The following is a 20238-nucleotide window of genomic DNA, read 5'->3' on the forward strand; positions in this document are numbered from 1 at the left end:
ATGAAAGCATCTGGCATACAGTAGGTGCCATGTAAATGCTAGTTATTAATATCATTTCTGGCATACAGTAGGTGTCATGTAAATGCTAGTTATTAATATTGTGGTTTCTGGCATACAGTAGATGCCATGTAAATGCTAGTTATTAATATTATCATATCTGGCATACAGTAGGTGTCATATAAATGCTAGTTATTAATATTATCATTTCTGGCATACAGTAGGTGGTATATAAGTGCTAGTTATTAATATTATAGTTTCTGGTATACAGTAGGTAGTATATAAATGCTAGTTATTAATATTATAGTTTCTGGCATACAGTAGGTGCCATGTAAATGCTAGTTATTAATATTATCATTTCTGGCATACAGTAGGTGGTATATAAATGCTAGTTATTAATATTATAGTTTCTGGCATACAGTAGGTGTCATGTAAATGCTAGTTATTAATATTGTGGTTTCTGGCATACAGTAGCTGATATGTAAATGTTGGCTATTAATATTATAGTTTTTGGCATACAGTAGGTCTCATGTAAATGCTAGTTATTAATATTGTGGTTTCTGGCATACAGTAGATGCCATGTAAATGCTAGTTATTAATATTATCATATCTGGCATACAGTAGGTGTCATGTAAATGCTAGTTATTAATATTATCATTTCTGGCATACAGTAGGTGGTATATAAGTGCTAGTTATTAATATTATAGTTTCTGGCATACAGTAGGTGGTATATAAATGCTAGTTATTAATATAGTTTCTGGCATACAGTAGGTGCCATGTAAATGCTAGTTATTAATATTATCATTTCTGGCATACAGTAGGTGGTATATAAATGCTAGTTATTAATATTATAGTTTCTGGCATACAGTAGGTGTCATGTAAATGCTAGTTATTAATATTGTGGTTTCTGGCATACAGTAGATGCCATGTAAATGCTAGTTATTAATATTATCATATCTGGCATACAGTAGGTGTCATGTAAATGCTAGTTATTAATATTATCATTTCTGGCATACAGTAGGTGGTATATAAGTGCTAGTTATTAATATTATAGTTTCTGGCATACAGTAGGTGGTATATAAATGCTAGTTATTAATATTATAGTTTCTGGCATACAGTAGGTGCCATGTAAATGCTAGTTATTAATATTATCATTTCTGGCATACAGTAGGTGGTATATAAATGCTAGTTATTAATATTATAGTTTCTGGCATACAGTAGGTGTCATGTAAATGCTAGTTATTAATATTGTGGTTTCTGGCATACAGTAGCTGATATGTAAATGTTGGCTATTAATATTATCATAGTGCCTGGAACATACTAGGTGCTGTATAAATTCTATATGATTGCTAGCTGTTATTAAAGCACATGGTAAACAGTAGGCGCTTTGTAATAAATAAGATTATTTTTATTGATCGGTCCTGTCCTTACGCCCCATTCTACAGCTGGTGAGCCCGGGCTGGCTCGGGGAGCTCGGCGGTAGGCCACAGCGCCCCCTAGCGGTCAAGGGCAGACTTCGGCCCTCCCTCCTCCAAGGGGCACGTCCTCGAGCCCAGCGAGGGCGTGGCCTCTTCTCTTTCCCCGCCCCTTCCCGCGCCTGCGCAGTGCGCGCCTCCGCGAGGAGCAGGCATGGCAGAGTCCCAGTTGCAGCTCGTGGCCCGGCGGGTCCGGAGCTTCCCCGACTTCCCCAAGCCCGGCATCCTGTTCCGGTGAGGGTCGGGGCGGGGATCCGGGCTGGGGGGAGACACCGCCGCGAGCCCCGGCCTCTCGGGAGCTGCGCACTGGGGATTCGAACCCAGGACCTCGCCTCCCAGCCCCTCCCCCCTCGGGCCTCCAGCCCTTGGCTGATTTCACAGGTTTTAAGGTTACGAAGCGGAGACAATTGGGGGGGGGGCGTCACGGGCTTTGGGGCCTTTAGGTTGTAACCCGGCCGGGCCGGACTGGAACCCAGGGCCCGGGACTGGGGAGCCTGAGCGATCCTCCACGGCCCGTCCGCGCTGGGGGGAGGGAGGGGCTCCCGGCCGCGGCTGTCCCGGAGCGACCGCGACCACCTCCCCTCCCCCGCCCCGCAAACCCTGCGGCAGCCCTGGCTCCCGAGACCCTTTCCTTCCCCCTCCCCCCCCCTCCGCTCCTTCGCCCCCCTCCTCCTGGAGCCCCCCCCGGGGTCCTCCTCCTCCTGGAAGGCCTCCACTTGGACCTTGGGTGCCGCCTTCAGTGACCCCCTCCTGCAGCCCCGGGGCGGGCACGGGGGTGCTGCCGGAGGGCCTCTGCACGTGCACCCGCTCCCCTCCCCCAGGGAGACAGCACCCGGACCCCAAGGAGGCCTGTGCCCCCGAGCCAGGGTACGGAGGAGCGGCCCCTCTGCCCTGCCCGCCCCCCGGGGGGTCAGGAGGAGGAGGGGCGGCCCCTCCCCCCTTCTTGGAGCCTCGGTTCTGATACCCGTTCCTTCCCTCGCAGGGACATCAGCCCTTTACTGAAGGACCCGGACGCCTTCAAGGCCTCCATTGAGCTTCTGGCTGATCACCTGAGGGAAAAGCACCGGACAAAGATTGATTATATTGCAGGTGAGTGGCCCATGAAAGCGAGGCCGGCCCTGCCCCCCCCAGAAGGAAGAAGGGTGGGGAGAAGCCCCCTCAGGCCCTGCGCCGGGCTCTGAGCCCCAGAGGGAGCACCCGGCTGCCCGGGCCTGGAGACAGCCCTGGGGGGATGGGCAAGAAGCGGCTCTGCCCTCAGTGCCGGTGTATTGCTGGGCGCCCCTCGCGGTCAGTGTTTGGCTCCCAGGCCGGGTTTGTTTTGGCAGAGCCCCGAGGCCCCCTCAGACTTTTTACTAAATAAGAGAGGCCTCTCTTTGCCTCCTCCCTAGCCTTAACCACGGTTTGGGTGCCTTGGTTAGAGAGGCTTAAAAAGGCTCCAGGACCGTCTCCCGGGTCTGGAGCCGGTGGCAGGGGGGGAGAAGGGGGTGCCCTGTGGCCCCACCCCCGTGATGTCAGGGCCTCTCCAAGAGCAAAGGACGGAGGAGAAGCATTTGTTAATCACCATTCTGGGCTGAGCCCCTTGCATTGCTCAGACCCAGCCAGAAATAGCTTGGATCAAGGTTCAGGTGATAACACTTCTCACTTCTGGTGCTTTCAGGTTTGCAAAGCACTTTCCAGATGTTCTCTCCATGCCCCATTCTACAGATGGAGACACTGAGGCAGACAGGTTAAAGGACTTGCTAGAGGGGCAGCTAGGGGGCGCAGTGGAGAGAGCACCAGCCCTGAAGTCAGGAGGACCCGAGTTCAAATGTGGTCTCAGACACTACACACGTCCTAGCTGTGTGACCCTGGGCAAGTCACTTAGCCCCAGCTCAGGGGAAAAAAAGGGGGGGGGGCTTGCCAGGGTCAGACGGCTAGTGAGCCTCGGCCCGCACTTGTGCTCAGGACTTGCCCCTCCCGGGGGCCCAGGCAGAGCTCGGCGGGTCAGCACGGCCGGGGCCATCCTGGCCTCCTGAGTCTCCCACGGCGAGGGCACTGGCTCCGATTCTCCCATCTCGTCCCCACCCGGGTCTTTTGCCCCCTAGTCCCCAGACCACTGACGGCAGCCTTTGGCCGAAAAGCGTCCCCTGTCCCCGGGATCCCCACCTAGAGCCAGACTTTGGTCATTGCCCGAAGTCCCAGCAGGGGTGGAGCCGGCTCCCTCGCCCCGATGGTTAGAAGTTCCCGTAGCCTCAGCCTGGATCTGCCCATCATGTGGAGGGGTGAGGCTGAGGAACAGAAGCAAAGCAGCAGGTTGGCCCCTGTTCCTGTTCCGAGGGAAGCTCTGCCCGGCTGGTCCTCCAGGTCCCAGCAGGGCCTGGCGCAGGGGGTGGGGTGCGAGGAATTGCTGCTTTCCCCCGGGCGCCAGATCACCAGAAGGGTTTTGGAATTTCCTAGATCCACCAACCAAGAAGCGAATGCATCATTCACATTTAAAAAACCAGGTTTATTGATGCCTTTCGTGTTTGCCTTCCGCTTGTTTGCAGATATTTAGTATCCCTTTCCCTCCTCCGGCGGAAGGCCATACCCTCCTTGGAACTCTCTCAACCAAAAAAGAGAGAAAGAAAAACAATAAAAAAACGACCAAAAGCAGTAATTATGTGGGACATTCCGGCCCATAATCCCTTCCTTTGCCAAGAGGCAGGAATGTTTCATTCTTTGTTCTTTGAGACCAAGATTGATTATGATGATTATTCAAGGTTTGGCTTCCTTTTAACATTTTTTTAATTACATTTCATTTTTATTGTGTACATAATCATAAACACATACGCTTTGGTATAAATGAAGACGGAGGCTTGTAGGGTAAGCTGGGAACTTACATTACTTTTGGTTTTTTCAGCCATTCCTTACATTTTAACAAGGTCGTTCCTTTTGTTCACATTATGTATGTCAGTATTCTCCTAGTTTCGCTTTTTTTTCACTCTGCATCTTTTAGGATCATGGGTAGGGATCTTAGTTCAGCTTTCTTCTGGACAAGGGAAGAAACGGAGGCACAGACTTCCCAAAGAACCTGAGACCCCACCGTGTATTCAGCAAAGCCAGAAGACAGACTCGGGTCCTCCGGGCTCTACACTCAGCACTTGCCCACACTTCTTCATACGAGTCTCTGAATTCTTCGCAAAGGCCATTTCTTCCTGCGCAGTAGCGCTGTTAGACTCCCATCCTGGTTTGTCTCTAGGGGGTTGCACCAGCTCCCGCCGCCACCACCATCCTGTGCCTGCCTTCCCACCACCTTCCGTCTTTGATCGCTCCCATCAGTCACCCACCATTCACCACCTTTGCTTGCTCCTGCTGATTGTCCCCTTCCTCTGTGAAACTATGTCTTGATCTGTATTTTTTCTTATTGATGATTATCATATACTCATGGGTAACTTGAAAATGTTTTTAAGCACTTGTTTAGGACCGTGGACTATTGTTTAGGAAACAGCTCTTGACCTTTGTGTCTGTCGGTGCTATTTCTTGGACATCTCCATGGGGATGCCATAGAGACTTTTCAAACCCAGTGTGTCTGAGGATACCAGCAGCCTGCCAGTCATCCGGCTCTAATCAGTAGCCAGGTCCTAATGGCTCTTTCTCCCTGTCTGCCCCTCATCTCTTGCAGTCTCCCTCGGACTGCCTCCTTCTGTAGAGGAGCCTCCCCGCTCTTCCCTCTTCTCCCCTGTGCTCCTGGAGTCCCTGGCTTCTTTCACGGCGCACTGGGGCTCTGCTTCCAGCGGGATGTCCTGATCCCCTGCTTCTGTTTGCTCCATCTCCACCCCCCCCAATTCCCTGCACTTACAGCAGTCCTCTACCCCTGGATGGACGCTGCCACCCTGAGAACCACCGAATGAGGAAGCCTTCCTTTGGCCTCGGGCCCTCTTGTTCCTTATCCTGGTGTGCCTGCCTTGGGAAGTCCCTGCGGGCTCCAGGGGCAGGCACTTTGTCAGTTACTCTCCTTCCTGGATCGCAGAGACGGTGAGTCCCCAGGCTCTTGGGGGCCGGCCCACCCTGCTTTCCTTGTACTGAGCCGCTGCTCCATGGATTGGTGCTTGTTAATGATTGGGAATGGAAGGAGAGCTGAACCTCCCTTTTACTCTAACCCTTATCTTTCTGTAACCTTGAAAGTCATTTTCCAGCTTGGTGGATGTGACCTCCACCTTTGGCACCAGGCAGGGGAAAGCTGCTAAACCTTTCGCCCAGGTGCCTCAGTCTCTTAAGGGGAGCAGTTGGGAAACTCCCCCCCCTTTTTATTCAACATTTAAAGCTCCCTGATTCTCTCCCCCCTCCCAGGTTTGGATGCTCGGGGTTTCCTGTTCGGTCCCCCTCTGGCCCAGAAGCTTGGAATTGGGTTTGTGCCCATTCGAAAGCGGGGGAAGCTTCCGGGGCCCACGGTATCCACCAGTTACTCTCTGGAGTACGGCCAGGTAAGTCAAGCAGGACTGCCCGGAGGTGGTTCAGTAGATTGGAGATGCTATGTGGGAAAGGAATCTGGATTCAGTCAGAAATCCTGCTCTTAGATCGCAGCTGGGCCCAGAGGCAGGTCACCTGCCTGTAAGAGTCGGGTCTTTGGGAGGCCTTTGGACAGGAATTTCTGGCCCAGCTCTTTGCAGAAGTACCTTTCAGTTCATCAAACTAGCCCTAGGAACATTTATTAGGTGCTGAGCACTGAGGATACACACAAGCAAAAAGGATAGCCCCAGACCAAGGGGAGAGAAAGGGCTCATCAGCAGGAGGGCAGAGGGAGCATGGCCATAAAGCTTGGGGAGTTCCCTGGGCCATAGGTGGAGGGAAGGGTGGCTCGCATTCTCATGGGGGAGCATGACATTTCCAGGAGCAGCAACAGCCAGTTTGATTCTGACTCAGGAGCCGAGGCCAGAGGGAGGGAAGGGCCGCCAAGTATGGTCCTGAGTTGGGGGGGCGAAGACAAGCTGCCCCCAGCTCTGCTCAGTGTCCCACAGGGAAAGGGTCAAGTCTGTTGTAACGGGATGGGGGCGTTAACCAAACTCGGAATATCTGGAAGTGGATGTTGTGGAAAAGCCAAGGGCAGCGTTAAGTTTTAAGAGGCCAGAGCCGAGAGTCCCAGGACCGCAGTCCTCTGTCCCTCCACCACCGCTGAGGCCCTTCAGAAGCAGGCCCAGAATGGCAGCAGAGACCCAGCGGGCCAGACTCGGTCCCAGCCAGAGCAGTAATGACCAACACTGGCACAACATTTGTGGCTCATTGACCTGTCCAGCCCAGGAGGAAGGCGCCGTCCCCATTGCCAGTGAGGTGACCAGGGCCATGCAGCTGGCGGGGGTCTGAGGCTGGATCGTGACCCCATGTGGCGGCATGGGCTAGGCTGGCCCCCTCTCAGTGCCCCAGTGACCAGAGTTTCATTCTCCAGGCAGAATTAGAGGTCCAGGAAGACGCCATTGAGCCCGGCCAGAAGGTGGTGATTGTGGACGACTTGCTGGCTACCGGAGGTAACTGGCCGGAGGAAAGTGGGGCCGCTGGGGGTAGTCTTGGGGAGGCGGCACATTGCATTAGCTTTGTAACAACCTTCTGAGAGAGGAGCTGTTGTTAATAGTTCCATTTTGCAAATGAGGAAACAGGCTGAGAGATCAAATGGCCCAGCCAGGAAGTAAAGTGAGGCTGGGTCTGGAGCTGGCTTGCCTGACCCCAGGCCCAGCATCCACACTCTTGTGCCAATGAGCTGCCTGCCCCAGAGGGGGGGGACAGAAGGCTCAGCCACCATCTCTGCACAGGCATCCCTAAGGGGCCAATAGTGTGCTAGACCAGAGCTAAGGGTTCCCAGGCTGACGGGGGTCTCAGCATGCAAACAGCTGTGTCCTCACTGTGTGGAGGACCCACAGGGGATGTGCCAGAGAGGGGAGGTGCTGCAGAGGCTGTCGGGAGGCAGAAAGCCCTGAGAAGCTGGCCCACCCCTGGGGTTGCTGATCCAAGCAGATGCCAGCCCCCCCTCTGGAAGTGTTGCCCATTCTGGTCTCCCTCTGGCTCTGGAGCCAGTCCAGGTGGCATCAGCCTTGGAGCTCTGAGGGTCCCCTGTGGGACCTTCCTCATCCCCATGGTGCCTGCCCTGGCACACACTCAGCTCTCCAACCTAAAGGAGCTCCTCTTCAAATGACAGGAGAATCCAGGGAGACCCAGGTTCAAATTCCACCCTGGCACACCCTTGTCTGAAATTCTGGACGAGTCAGTCAGTGGCCAGACCCAGACTAAAAAGTCCTGGGAGGTGCTTACCCGCATGCAGAGGCAACTTAAAATTCAGCCCGTATGCAGCCACATCCCTCCTCATTGTTCAGTGGGCCCCATTTCTTTGGGTTTGGCCCATGCTCAAGGCAGGAGGTCCCAGTCCTGGTGAAATCCCAGGTGCATGCCCCCCTCCCCCCCCAGTGGCAGGAAGTCTTGGAATGATACAGGTGGGGGGGATTCCCTCCTTGGGGACACCATGCCCTCAGGGGCCCTCCTGACCCCTGCCCTTGTCACCCCACAGGTACCATGGGGGCGGCCTGCAAGCTGCTGCAGAGTCTCAAAGCTGATGTGCTGGAGGGCCTGACCCTACTGGAGCTAACGTCCCTCAAGGGCAGAGAGAAGCTGGCGCCCATGCCCTTCTTCTCCCTGCTGCAGTACAAGTGAGGCCAGGCTGCCAGCCCCGACCCCACTGGCAAGAATTCGGACAGGCTTTCTATCCCTGTTGGGAGAGTTGGGCATAGACCAGCACAGCCAAGTGCCTCCCACTGCACAGCTATACAATGTACCATAAGCCAGCCAGCCTCCTGGAGAGGCACTTCCTCAGCCCTGGGCTGTCTCCAGCATCCTCCATGGGGGGCCCTCGCCCCCTCCCCAAGAATGCAGCATGCTCCACAGAGTGTCTCAGCCGTGGGCCATCCCTCACTGGACTCCCCCACCTTCCCCTGTGGAGAGTGAAACCAGCTCCCAGAGGAGGGCACACCTGGGCAGTGCCTTCTCCAGGGCTGTTGAGCTCACTCTAGATCCTTAAATTGGAGGGATGAAAAGTTGATTTTGTGGTTTAGAATTCAACTTAAGTATTTCCCAGGCCAATCAATTCCCCTTTACTTGAGAGGGCGTAGACTTCTGACCTGCACAGCCAGGGACCTTAACCAATGCCCCTCAGAGTTATGGCTGAGAAGGACCATGTTTGTGACCATAAAAGCCATAGCTGCTATGCCTGCACCAGTCCACGACCCTGGCAGACCCTGGGGCTCTCTGCAGGGGGACCACTACAGGCTCAACTCCTAGCCCTTCTTTTTATGCTACTCATTTTATCCCAACCTAAGCTTCCCTAAGGCCCCTGGAAGGGCAGCTGCACAAGGAGGGCCAGCAGCGGAGTGCCCTGGCCACTAGAGACTGAGACCCCAATATCCGCAGGGCAGCCTTCTCTGTGCCCTTCAGATTCCCCTCTGGTGCTGTCTGTTTTTGATGACTAAATCAATAATAAACGCTGGGCAGGCGCCTTCCTTCTGAATCCACAGACACAAGAAGCCAGCATTCCACAAACTGTAAAAGTTTAATGCCAACACAACAAACAAGATCCAACAATAGCACACGGGTTCTGTGCTGAGGCACTTTTGCAGTGGGTTACATATTGGGTGTGCTCCCTCCACCTGGCAAACCCTAAGGGGGGGAGGGAGGCTGCAGAGATCAGAGCAGAATGGCTACCATCACACCCCTGCACCCATAAAGAATGGGATACAACACACGCTTCCTGGAGTTAGTGTTTGTAAAAAGTCCATCCTATCCAGTCCTGTTTCCCAAACGCACACTTTTACACACACACACACACACAAAATCACCTTCCCCAGACCCTTCAGTTACTTTGCCCAGGCTCAGAGTCCAGCCCAATCTGCCCACGGGGCCTGGATTACAGCTGCTCTTCCTGCTGGGTGACCCTGGTGAGCCTCTCTGAGATGTGAGCCAGGTCCATGGACTTGTCCAGCTTCAGGTAGGTGTCTGTCCGGATCTGGTGGAGACTGAGCCAGTCGGGAAGCAGCTCTGAGAGGAACTGCAGGTGCTTCTCCATTTCCCCTGAGGAGAAACAGTGGGCATGAATGGTTCACCCAAAGCTCCTGCCTTCCAGCAGATGTCCCTGGAGCCAATTTGTCCCTTCTGGGACAGCTGCCCTTAGGGAAGGGACAAGCCAGCCTGTCGGTCTCTGCCCTGACAACTCCAAATTTCTCCTAGGTGCAGAAATGTTCCCAGGTAAATTGCCTAAGTGGGAAGAAGCTGGGGCCTCGAGCACTTAGGTCAAACCAGTTGGCCCTTTCTTAATCTAGCTCATTTTACAGAAAGGGAGATTGAGGCAGAGAGGGTAAAGTGACTGGGCCAGGGTCACACAGCTGGGAAACTGGATCTAAGGCTGGATCAGAACTCAAGAATTTGAGTTTCTGGCTCCAGGCCTGGCAATCAATCTGCCTGTGGAACAAACTGTGGGCATTCCAGGAAGCTGAGGGCACAGATGTGAAGAGCTGTGTTCTCGGCCCCCATGGTAATCCTTCTTTCTCTGTTACAGCCTCTGAAGACTAGTGTCTCATAAACCTCTAGGGGCAGCCCCACAAAAGCCCAAATGTCCAAATGTGAGCATTTATTAAGCACCTACTAGATGCCAGGCACTCTGTGCTCATGGTGCTCAATCTAATAGACCACTAAGCAACTGAAGATGCTGAGGAGGGCAGGGGTGCTCTCCAGGATACACTTCTGGCCCAGAGTGGGATCCATCCTGTTTTTAAAAGGCTGTGCCAAGCCCAGCCCCAACTACCTCCCCCACTCTAGGGACCTTCACAGGGCCCTACATACCTGATGTCATGGATGAGCAGTAGCTGCTAATCATCCGGGCACAGACCACCTCCATGGTCAAGGCCGGCTTCTTCTCGGCCACAAAGACGCCCCGGAGGATGCGTGCCAGCTCAGGTAACCTGGACAGCATCAGCAGCCGCTCCTCCTGCTGAGGCTTGCGTGTCATCATGGCCTGCAGTCTCTGGGTTTCCTTGGCACGGATCTTTGGAAGGGAGGGAAGGAGGCAAGCAGTCAGCCACACTATCCCTGGAGGACACTGGGGTGCCCCCGTCCTTCCCACTGGTTCCCCCATTCCCTACTCACCCGCTCCAGCAAGGCCTGGGAGATGCCCTTCAGAGCCCCGGGGGAACTGGATGGTGAAGCTGGTTTCAGGGGGCTACTGAGGCCAGGCGAGCCTGGTGTGGGGGGGCTGCCAGGGCTGGCTGTTTTCAAGGCCAACTGGCCCAAAGCCCTTTCCATCTGGGTCCGCAGTGAAGAGAGAGACAATTATCAGGATCTCTGGGACATGGCTCAGATGACCTCCCCCGCCCCAATCCAGACGTCACTTCTCTCCAGACCAGCAGCCCTCACCTTCGGTGTCAGCATCGTCCGAGCCCTGGCCAGCATCTCCCGCGCAGTCGTGATCTTGTCCATCTGAGGCGGCTTCGGCAGCTCAGCGGGGACAATGTCCGGCACCTCATCCACATTAAACTTGGGGTGCCACCTGGTTAGCTGGTCTTCAGGTACCACCAGCGGTGGGTTCAGGGAAGCCAGGAAAATCTGAAAGGAAATGAAGAGGTGAGAGCAGCGCCTGGTGATTGGCCCAGCCTCCCAAAGGGGCTCTAGCCAGGTGCCCATCTATGTGGGACCGAATGAGATAGCCTGAAGGAGGCAGAGGCTTATGGCAAACAGACCTAAGCGCTGCAGCCAGGGATGGGGCAACCACAGCACCTGACTACCCCCAAGGGGCCCTCCCCACTCCCATGCCCTTTCACCCCCCTGCCTTGTGATTGAATCCACCAGAGCCCAGGGGCAGCCTCTAGAGAGCTCCATGGTAGGTCCCCCCAGACTGACTCTAGACTCCCGTGGTTTTAACTTGACTCTAGTGGCCTTTCCCAGTGTCCTTGGGGTTCTCCCTCATCCTCGTCAGACTTACTGTCACTAGCACATACCAATATACTACCTATAACTGTCTCCCCACCATTGGGCACTCAGACTGCTGCTAGTGAGGGAGGGCCCTATATAATGCCATCACTATTCTTTGTGACGATAGAGTGGACAATGATGGGGGGAAATGCAAGTGTCATATTAAGAGGCATATTAACCACAGAAAAGTGGTTAAAAAAATCAACACAAGTGGCTGCCCACAAACCCAAACCCAATGGTGAGAAATACAATTCGAAGTGCCGAAATGCAGGGGCCAGGTAAGGGGTGATCCTCTCAGCTCTGGGGTGCCCATCTTCAGGGCATCAATGTGAGGGACCTGGTACTGTGGGTGCCAAGCCTAGCTCAGCTCTGGCTGCGTCTCTGAGAAGTTTGCTGATTATCTACCAAAGGAAGGGTGGGGAGTGAAAGGGCAGCAAAGGCATGAAGAGAGACCGCTTGTCTTCTAGATCAGATTATAATATGCCCGGGAAATCTACAGAATGAAAATAGTGTCCCAAAGCACAGATAAACTATATGTTAGGATGAAGTCCCTGTGCGTGTGGCCCACGAGAATTTGGGGTGTGAGTGGCCCCATTTCCATTTGAGGTTGACGTCACTGTTCTGGAGCCATCCTGGTCCCAACTCTGGGCTCAACACTCTCCCCGGAGCCAGTGATTGTGGATTAAACACTGTTCTGCTCAGCCTCCACCCCCAGGACCCCCTCGCCTGCAGACCCTGGGGAAGCCTCCTTGTGCACCCATTCCCTCTGTGGCAGACCCATCTCCAAGTATCCTTGGGTCACAACCCATGTCATCCTAAGGCCCCACAAGGACTGGTCAGGAAGGACACCAAGGCAAAGGGCAGAGCCACTGGCCAAGGGCCAGATCGAGGGTCTGCCGGGGACCCCAGCCTTCTGCACTTACCTTGTGCTGCTCCTTGACCAGATTCACCAAGTTCCTGCTGAAAGTGTGCCGGCGCTGCAGGAGGCGGGAGGCCGAGAGCTGGGCCGCTCGCTCCCCACCCTCCGCTGGGGAGAGAAGCCAGGCCTGTTACTTGATGACCTCCAGGTCCCTACCCCCCAACTCCTAGCACTCAGGCCTCTGCCCACTATGAGCACTGACTCCACACCAAGGACTCCCCATTCTGGGAGAACAGTGACAGACACTGAGGCCGTGCTGGGGGACACTGTGCAGGGGGTCACGGCGATGCAGGGCCAAAGCTCGGCCTCCCCATGACCTCCTTCCCCAGAGGCTCACCCACCTTGCTCGAGCAGGGGCTCAATGGTCAGTTGGTAATCTGAGCGCTTCACGCTGTCGTTAAATGTGGGGATGTTCCGCTCCTGCCGGAAGCGATAGGAAGCTGGGTAGACGGTCTTGATCTGCCCCACGTTTCGCTCTTCAAACCTCCTGGCAAAGGCAAGCACAGGGGACTGGTGAATGAGAGGCCCAGGCCCTGTGTGCCCTTTGTCACCAAGCCCTGGGCCATCCCAGGCAGCCAAATGACCTGTCTGCCCGTTTCCCCATTTGTGAAATAGGAACAGCAGCACCAACCCCACAAGGTTGTTGAGAAGATCAAACTAATACAGAATGCCTTGGCAGAACCTTAAAAAGACCAGAGCAATGCTAGCAATTTCGAGAGAAAATAGCGGCGAGGTTTACAAAGCGTTGACGGGCTCCCAGCAAATAGGAGGTGCTCAACAAGCGTTGATTCCCCCTTATTGGAGGCTGCTGCCGCAACTAGGAACCAGTGACCCAGGTCTGAGTGAAATAATGGCACGAAGGCTGCCTCAGGGGAGACCAGAGAAAAGGAGAGAGCCCCGGCTGGAGGCAGGGCTCCCAGCACCCCTCCTGAGACTCACTTGCGCATCATGTCCTGGACGCCCTGCTTAACCTTGGCAAAGGTCACCGTCTCAGAGCGATTGAAGAGCATGCCCACCACGGTGTCCATGCTGCGGAACATCTCAGCCAGCACCTTGTACTTGTAGGGCAGCGTGAGGCCCGGGGGGCCAGCCTGGGCGAGGGTGTGGAACCGCTCATAGGCAGGGGCGGGAGCCGGAGCCAGAGCCGGAGCCGGAGCCTGAACGGGAGCCTGAGAGCTGCTGGGGCAGAAGCAAACCAGAGATCAGCGAAGGCTCAGGGGGAGCCGCCCGTGCCCCTGCCCGCCCCTGCAGGCTGCCTGGAAGCTGAGTCAGGGACTGCAGCAGAGACCAGAGATCCAGGCCCCCACCAGGAACCGTGGGCCTCACCTCCCAGACACGCCCCAGGCTCCCCAATGGTCCCCTATCAGTTGTGATCAACAGTGTTTGTTTTAAAAGGATCATATACCTAACATGGGATGTTTTACACAATTGCACACAGATCACTTCTATCAGATTGCTTACTGTCTCAGGGAGGAAGAAAACAGAATTTGGAATGTGAAAAAGAAATTTTAAATGCTAAAAATTGTTTTACATGTAATTGGTAGAAAAAAGAAAAATATTATTAATAGATAGATATGTAGAATGTTGTTGTTCCCTCAGGTCAAGAAAGGGAAATATTGAGAGAGAGACAGGAGAGACAGAGAGAGAGAGGAGGAGAGGTAGAGAGGGAGACAGAGAGCGGGGAGGAGAGAGAAAAGGAAAGGGGGGGGGGGGGTTGTTCACCCCTAGACCAACAGTCCCAGCTCTAACTGCATACAATGCAGAGAACAGGGTTAGATATCCACGTCAGAAGTCTGGATTCTTGACGCCGAGTGAACCAGGAGAACACTGGACACAGTAACAGCACTACTGCCAGATGTCCAACTGTGACAGACTTGGCTCTTCTCAACAATATAGCGACCCAAGACATTTCTGACAGAGTTGGAATGAAAAATGCCATCCGCACCTGGAGAGAGAACTATGGGGACTGAAAGTAGATCAAAGGATAGTATTTTCATTTTTCATTTTTTTTTTCTTTCTTCTGGTTTTTGGTCTGATTTTTTGTTCCTAATTAAAAACTGATTGTACAAGTACACCCTGTATCAGATTTCTTGCTATCTTAGGGAGAGGAGAAGTAGAGGAAAGGAGGGGGGAAAATGTGGAAGTTAAAATCTTACAAAACAGATGCTAAAACCATCTTTACTTGCAATTGGATGAATAATATACTATCAAAATGAAGGGGGGAAAGAAAACCTTTGAGACTTATATAGGCAAAAAAAATTTTTTTTTTTTTTTAAAACAAGGGCATCTAGATGGTGTAGTGAAGAGAGCATGGCCCTGAATCAGAAGGACCCACGTTGAACTCTAGCCTCAGACACTTAACACTCCCTGGCTGTGTGACTCTAGGCAAGTCATTTAACCCCAATTACCTCAGCCAGAAAAAAAAAAAAAATTAATTAAAATCTTTTAAGTAACAAGAGAAGTCCTGCTAGCTGTGGAGTTTACAGGCAACTGTAGTTCCCATAAGGACCTAGAATCTTCTGAACCTTCATCCCTGGGTTATGGACAAGGAAATGCTTTCCGAATTCCAGGGTGCTCTAGATGCTCATGAATATTATTAGTAGTGAAATATGAGCTATGGTGATGACCAAGAGTAAGGATATAAATAGAAAGGCTGTCCTAAAAATCTTGATGCAATCCTAAACCATTAAAGCTTTACTAGCTTGTTAAAGTAGTTTAATTAAAATTTAAAGTAAATTTGTTCAATGTTTTTGTTAGGTATAAATATATTTTATATATGAATGTTACCTATAAATGCATTTACATACGTTACATGTACATACATATTTATATATTTAAACTGAATTAAAATTAAAATGTTAATAAAAGCTTTTAATAGCTTATAAAAATATTATTTTAAAATGTAAGCTAAATTTATCAAAATTAACACATTTAAATTTAATTTCAATTTAATTTAAATAAACACTTAATTTTGCAAAGCCAATAAAGCTTTGAAAACTAAAAAAAATTTTTTTCATTACATTATTAAAATAGCTATTAAAAATCTTTAATGGTTTAAAACTTCACTAAGGCTTGTGGGTATATCCTGTTTTTTGTTTCTAAAGAATGCTAAGTGGAAATGTTCAATTGGGTACCAAGTCCACTTATCATGGACGTGTCTTCGTAGACTAACAAAGACTCAGAAGTTGTTTTTTATCACCAGGAGGGTTAGAATATTGCGGGGTTCAGTTCCTGGGTAGGTTAGTCCATGGAGCTCCCTCCCTTTCCTCCCTCCCAGCATCTCACCATGGTTCAGCTGTGGGTGGTTCTACCTTCTGGGGACCCGACTCTTCATTTTTCTTTTCACTCGCAGAAGTCGCCTCCTGGATCCGGGCCCCCAGCTCCCGTGCTCGCTGGAGTCGGTTCTTGAGGTTTACATTGGCATTTGGGGTGGAAGTAAGGGGTGCAGCTCTGTGGGTCAGCTCCCGAACCTTCTGCAGCCGGGACTTCAGCTCAGTGAGATTTGGCTTTGAGTGCTCCTGAGTGGCAGGTATGAGAGTGAGAAGGGAGGGCCGGCCCACCACCATGTTCCCTAAGCCCTGGGAGAAGCTGAACCCCAGGTTTATGGAGCAGCTCGGACATGGCTGAGGAGAGTGACAAACTCAGAAAAACTCAGATTCACCCACAGCCAGTGGGGGGCATTTCTTCTTTATGAGAGGATTATTATAACGGGTAATACGTCCCACAGGCAGAGCACTCTGTAACTAGCACACTGCTTTTCCAAGTGTTATCCCAGGTCGTCAGAGGCATCATTTCTCCCATTTTCCATGTGAAACACGGCAGTTTTAGAAGGGGATTGGAAGCCACGCGCTTCTACCGCCATAGGGAGGGGAGAAAGGCCAGTCTCTTATGAGTAGACCGCAAATGGAGAGCCTCGCACCCTTCCGCAGACGGGTTCTCCCCAAGGGTCCCAGCCAGCACAGACAGGGTTACAAAGTTACCAGGTTTTACCAGGAGCTCTGCAGGGATGTACTCACAGTGGCCTTTGGGGACTCCAAGCTGGGCTTTGAGGCTGGCGAGAGGGGAACGGTCTTTTCCTCCTTTTCCAAAGAAGGGGAAGTGGATGAGCTAGAAACCTGTAGGGAAGACCAAAAAATGAAAGCCAGCGCTGGCAGCTGAGCATCCCCTGCCTAAGGGGACGGGCTGCCAGGTCAGAGCCGAGGTCGCTCTGGAGGGAAGTATCTATGGAACCCTTTCTCTAGAACCTAAGGCATCAGCGAAGGAGTGATGGGGGACCTGAGGGATCACACCAAGTGCATGATGGGACAAACTAGAGTGTCTCACATTGAGACAACACTTTTTAGTTTATAAGGTTATAATTAATTACATTTTTTGCATTTATATATATAATATTAATTATATTTTAGCTAACTAATATTATCTCATTCCCATGGTTACAATGACCCTGTAGGATGATTAGTATCCCCCATTCTGCAGATGAGAAAACCAAGGCTGGGGAATACCCAGCAACGTGGGCCAAAGTGCACAAAGTGGCAAGTGCAACTTCAGTGCCCCCTTCCCGAGAGCTGGTGTCTGCAGCCTTTGTATACCCACAAGGAGTGTCTGCAGACGGCAGCTGCCCGGAGGATGGGTGGGTACTGAAGGGAAACGAGTCTTTTTTTTTTTTTTTTTTCCATTTTATTTTTAATTTAAACTTGGGAGAGGAGTCTTGGGCCAACTTCTGGAAATTTCTAGTTTTGCTTCACTGATAATCACTTAAATGTTCTAAAATGGAATTAGGAAGCGGGAAACGGTTCTGCAAGATCCCGAACAAAGGCTCACTGGCCCTTCATTAAACCTCCAGGGGCAACAAGCTCTAGCGGGAGGCGGCCATCTTTCACTCAAATTAGAGATCAAAGAACGCGGGACAGCAGACACTGGGGTCCCTCCGAGGCCGCGTGCACGAGGAGTCCGGGGGACCTGAGAATCTCCACCCAGTCCTGGGGGGGGGCGGCCGCCCCTACGGGGTCTCTAACTTTCCTCTCTAGAGCAGCCTAAGACTTTAACACTGGGAAGAATCATAAGGGCCACAAGTGGGCTCCCACCCCTCAACCTGGAGAGGAGGACCCCGGGAGGCGGCTGGGAAACAAGGGGTAGAATTCGAATGCCCAGGCCAGGGTGGGCTCCCGCGCCCCTCCCCCCTCGCGCTGGCCTCTCCTAGGGCTCCCGCCCAGGCCAAATCCCGCGGCCCCTTCCCGGCTCCGCCATTGAACACCAGCTGGTGGTCCCGGGAACTTCCTCCCCAACTTTAAAATAAGCTTCTGGGGCTTTAAATTCTCGAAGGTCTCTGGGAGCGACTTCACTGGGCTCGGCAACACAGCGCTGTTAGTTGCCGTCTTAGAGCCAAGCAAGCAAGAAGCAAGTATTAAGCACCTACTGTATGCCGGACAATGTTAAGTCACTAGAGGGGACCCTGAGCTGAGCCGGCCGAGCCCACAAAGCCCGGCTCTGAGGACCCCCGGGGGCTCGCTCACCGTGCCCTCCGAGGGTTCGGGGTCGGCGGACAGCACCAGCCTCCTGCGGGCGGCACGGCGCACGGGGGGGGCTTCCCCTTCCTGCTCCGGGTCCGAGGCCTGGCGGCTCCGCTTCCTGCCGCTGCCGCTCGGGGTGCCCGTGGGGGCGGCGGCCGGGGCGCCGGCGGTCCGCACCGGGGTGCGCGGGGACGCCAGCCGCAGGCGGGCGCGCGCCCCCGCGCCCAGGGCCCCCTGGGGCTTGGTGGGGCTCCTGCGGAGTTTCAGGGGGCCGCGGAGGGCCGCGGCTCCCGCCCGCGAGCCCTTGCGCAAAGAGAAGAAGTCGGTCACTCGGCGCTGCGCCATGGCGAGCACCAGCGGGAGAAGCGGAGGGAGAGGCGGAAGGAACGCGAGGACCACCACCGAGTATACAAAAGGATACTCTACGTTCCAAACGGAAGTCGCGGCGGAGCTCGCGCGCGTTTTCGCGCCACTGCCGAGGGCTCCGCCCCTTCCGGCCGGGCCCCGCCTCCGATAGCGCGCGCTCGGCAGGTGAATTAGGAAGCGGAGCCCCGCGAGCACCAATCCCAAGCTTCTGCCCGCCCTTTCCCTTCCCCTCTCCTCCCCCCACCCGGGCCCGCCCTCAGTCCCCAGAGACTGGCTCTGGGGAATTTCCCTTCTGAGTCGGGGGGAGGAGGAAATGGAGGAAGTTTGGGGCAGTGGGAAAGTGGTTCAAAGAGGTCCAGGGAAGGCCCGGGCCCAGCCCCGTTCTACTAATGTAGCAGCCGAAAATCAAGTCCAGACCCGGAGCGGGGCCCAGGCTCGCCGTGTCACGTGACAACTTTGTAAATTCCAAGGAATTCCGGGAAACCTAAACCACCGCGAATAACGAGGGGGACATAGTGGCTCACACGCAGGCGTTGTAATAGGCATTTCCCAGCATTTCACACTGATATCTCGGAATTCTCACTGAAAACACTGACAAAGCCCCGCTCTCTGCAGTCCCAGCGCTCCCCGAGCTCAAGATAAACGTGACTGAAACTGACCCGAGGACACGCCCAGAGCCAATCCCCAAGCTTGGGTCTCGGAGCCCCAGCGTAGGGATACAATAAAAGGAGGAGGTCATGGTCCCGGCCCCAAGAAGGCTATAACCTAATAATAAGCATCTAATAATAACGCATGCCCTTCCAAGGAAGCGGCCCGAGCAGCCCAGGAGCCGGAGGGCGCGGCCCGCCAGACCTCCTTAAAATGGAGGCCGGAGGAGGGCGCCGCCAATCCGAGGGAGGCGGTGCCGGGGACGGGGTCTGCGGGCGGAAAGCGAGCCGCGGGAAACGCGAGCGGGACTAGAGGGGAAGGAAGCTTTAGGCAGCCCGGGTCCTTCCAAAGCGACGCAAATGTCTGTCGTGAGCCGGTGCTGGTCCCACGCGCAAAAGGGGGGAGGCCCGAGCCCGCTCGCTAGTAAAGTGTCTAATGAGAACTGTTACAACAGTATACTTTGGGGGCGCAGCGGATAAAGAGCAACTAATATAGTGTCATGGAAGAATTTGAACTCGGGTCCTGTCCAGGGCCAGCGCACTATTCATAGTGCCCCCCAGCAGTCCTTTTTGAAAGATTTCCATATAAAATGTCTAAAATGTTTAACGAGGCACAAGTCTGTTACTTGCAATTTTTGCTTTATCTATGGGTCATTCATTCTCTACATATGGTGATTGTGCAAGCTATTCCCTCTAAGGAAATTCCACTCCGGTAAAGTAATAAGTTCATTCTACAGAATCGGTTGGACGTTTCCTTCTCTATTAATTAGTCAAAAAGCACTGATCAAGAAGAGTTCCACTGGGAGCTGGTAAAGCTGCAGCAGGCTCAGGTCTCCCAGGGCGTCCAGGATCGTTTCTCCCCCCCCCCCATTCTGCTCTCTGTGTGGCCACTGGCCCCAGGGGGCTCTGGGGGGGGAAGGTGAGGCGGGCCACCTTCCCTCCCTCCCTTAAATGTGATTCACTTGCATAGCATGATATCCTCCCTGAGAACAAAGGGCAAACCGCAACAAAACCATATTGTATAATAATGATGAAGGCGAAAGCTGAAGTAGATATAGGAGGATGTCTAGAACTGAGAGGGACTTTAGAAGCCCATTTTACAGATAAGGAAACTGAGACTCAGTGGGAGTGAGTGACTGCCCAGAATGGTGGGACTCCTGATTGCCCTCCGGCGCTCTATATCTTCCACACTACCTTCCTTGACAGTTTGATTTCATGGCTTATTAAGCACTTTATGTAGACAAGTATCCTGGTTCTGGATAGAGAAGGGTACAGTCCCAGTGGAACGGGTTACCAAGGTCAGCTTCGGCGTTTTCTCAGCATTCTATTAGAAGACTAAATGTGAAGATTTCATCCCTGCTAACAGG

The 20238-nt window shown here is 53.1% G+C and overlaps 2 protein-coding genes across 3 annotated transcripts; one reads left to right on the top strand and one right to left on the bottom strand.

Moving 5' to 3' along the window:
* Positions 1 to 1599: 1599 nt before the first annotated feature.
* Positions 1600 to 8982, top strand: APRT (adenine phosphoribosyltransferase). Its single transcript, XM_074286203.1, has 5 exons — positions 1600 to 1706; positions 2455 to 2561; positions 5781 to 5914; positions 6874 to 6952; positions 7984 to 8982. The coding sequence occupies exons 1-5, from the start codon at positions 1627 to 1629 to the stop codon at positions 8124 to 8126; spliced, it is 543 nt and encodes a 180-aa protein (XP_074142304.1). The 5' UTR covers positions 1600 to 1626; the 3' UTR covers positions 8127 to 8982.
* Positions 8983 to 8999: 17 nt separating this feature from the next.
* Positions 9000 to 18344, bottom strand: CDT1 (chromatin licensing and DNA replication factor 1). 2 transcript variants are annotated; one of them, XM_074286202.1, is made up of 10 exons: positions 17862 to 18344; positions 16365 to 16463; positions 15634 to 15866; positions 13288 to 13527; positions 12690 to 12835; positions 12353 to 12456; positions 10875 to 11063; positions 10608 to 10763; positions 10305 to 10506; positions 9000 to 9536 (listed from the first exon to the last, which is right to left on the bottom strand). In XM_074286202.1, exons 1-10 carry the CDS (start codon positions 18201 to 18203, stop codon positions 9373 to 9375), a joined length of 1875 nt encoding a protein of 624 aa, XP_074142303.1. In that variant the 5' UTR covers positions 18204 to 18344; the 3' UTR covers positions 9000 to 9372. The 2 variants fall into 2 exon arrangements, with proteins under 2 accessions (XP_074142303.1, XP_074142302.1); XM_074286201.1 differs by having other exon boundaries at positions 13288 to 13524; positions 17862 to 18313.
* Between the last annotated feature and the right edge of the window lie 1894 nt (positions 18345 to 20238).

Source organism: Sminthopsis crassicaudata, chromosome 2, assembly GCF_048593235.1.
Source record: "Sminthopsis crassicaudata isolate SCR6 chromosome 2, ASM4859323v1, whole genome shotgun sequence".
NCBI lineage: Eukaryota > Metazoa > Chordata > Mammalia > Dasyuromorphia > Dasyuridae > Sminthopsis > Sminthopsis crassicaudata.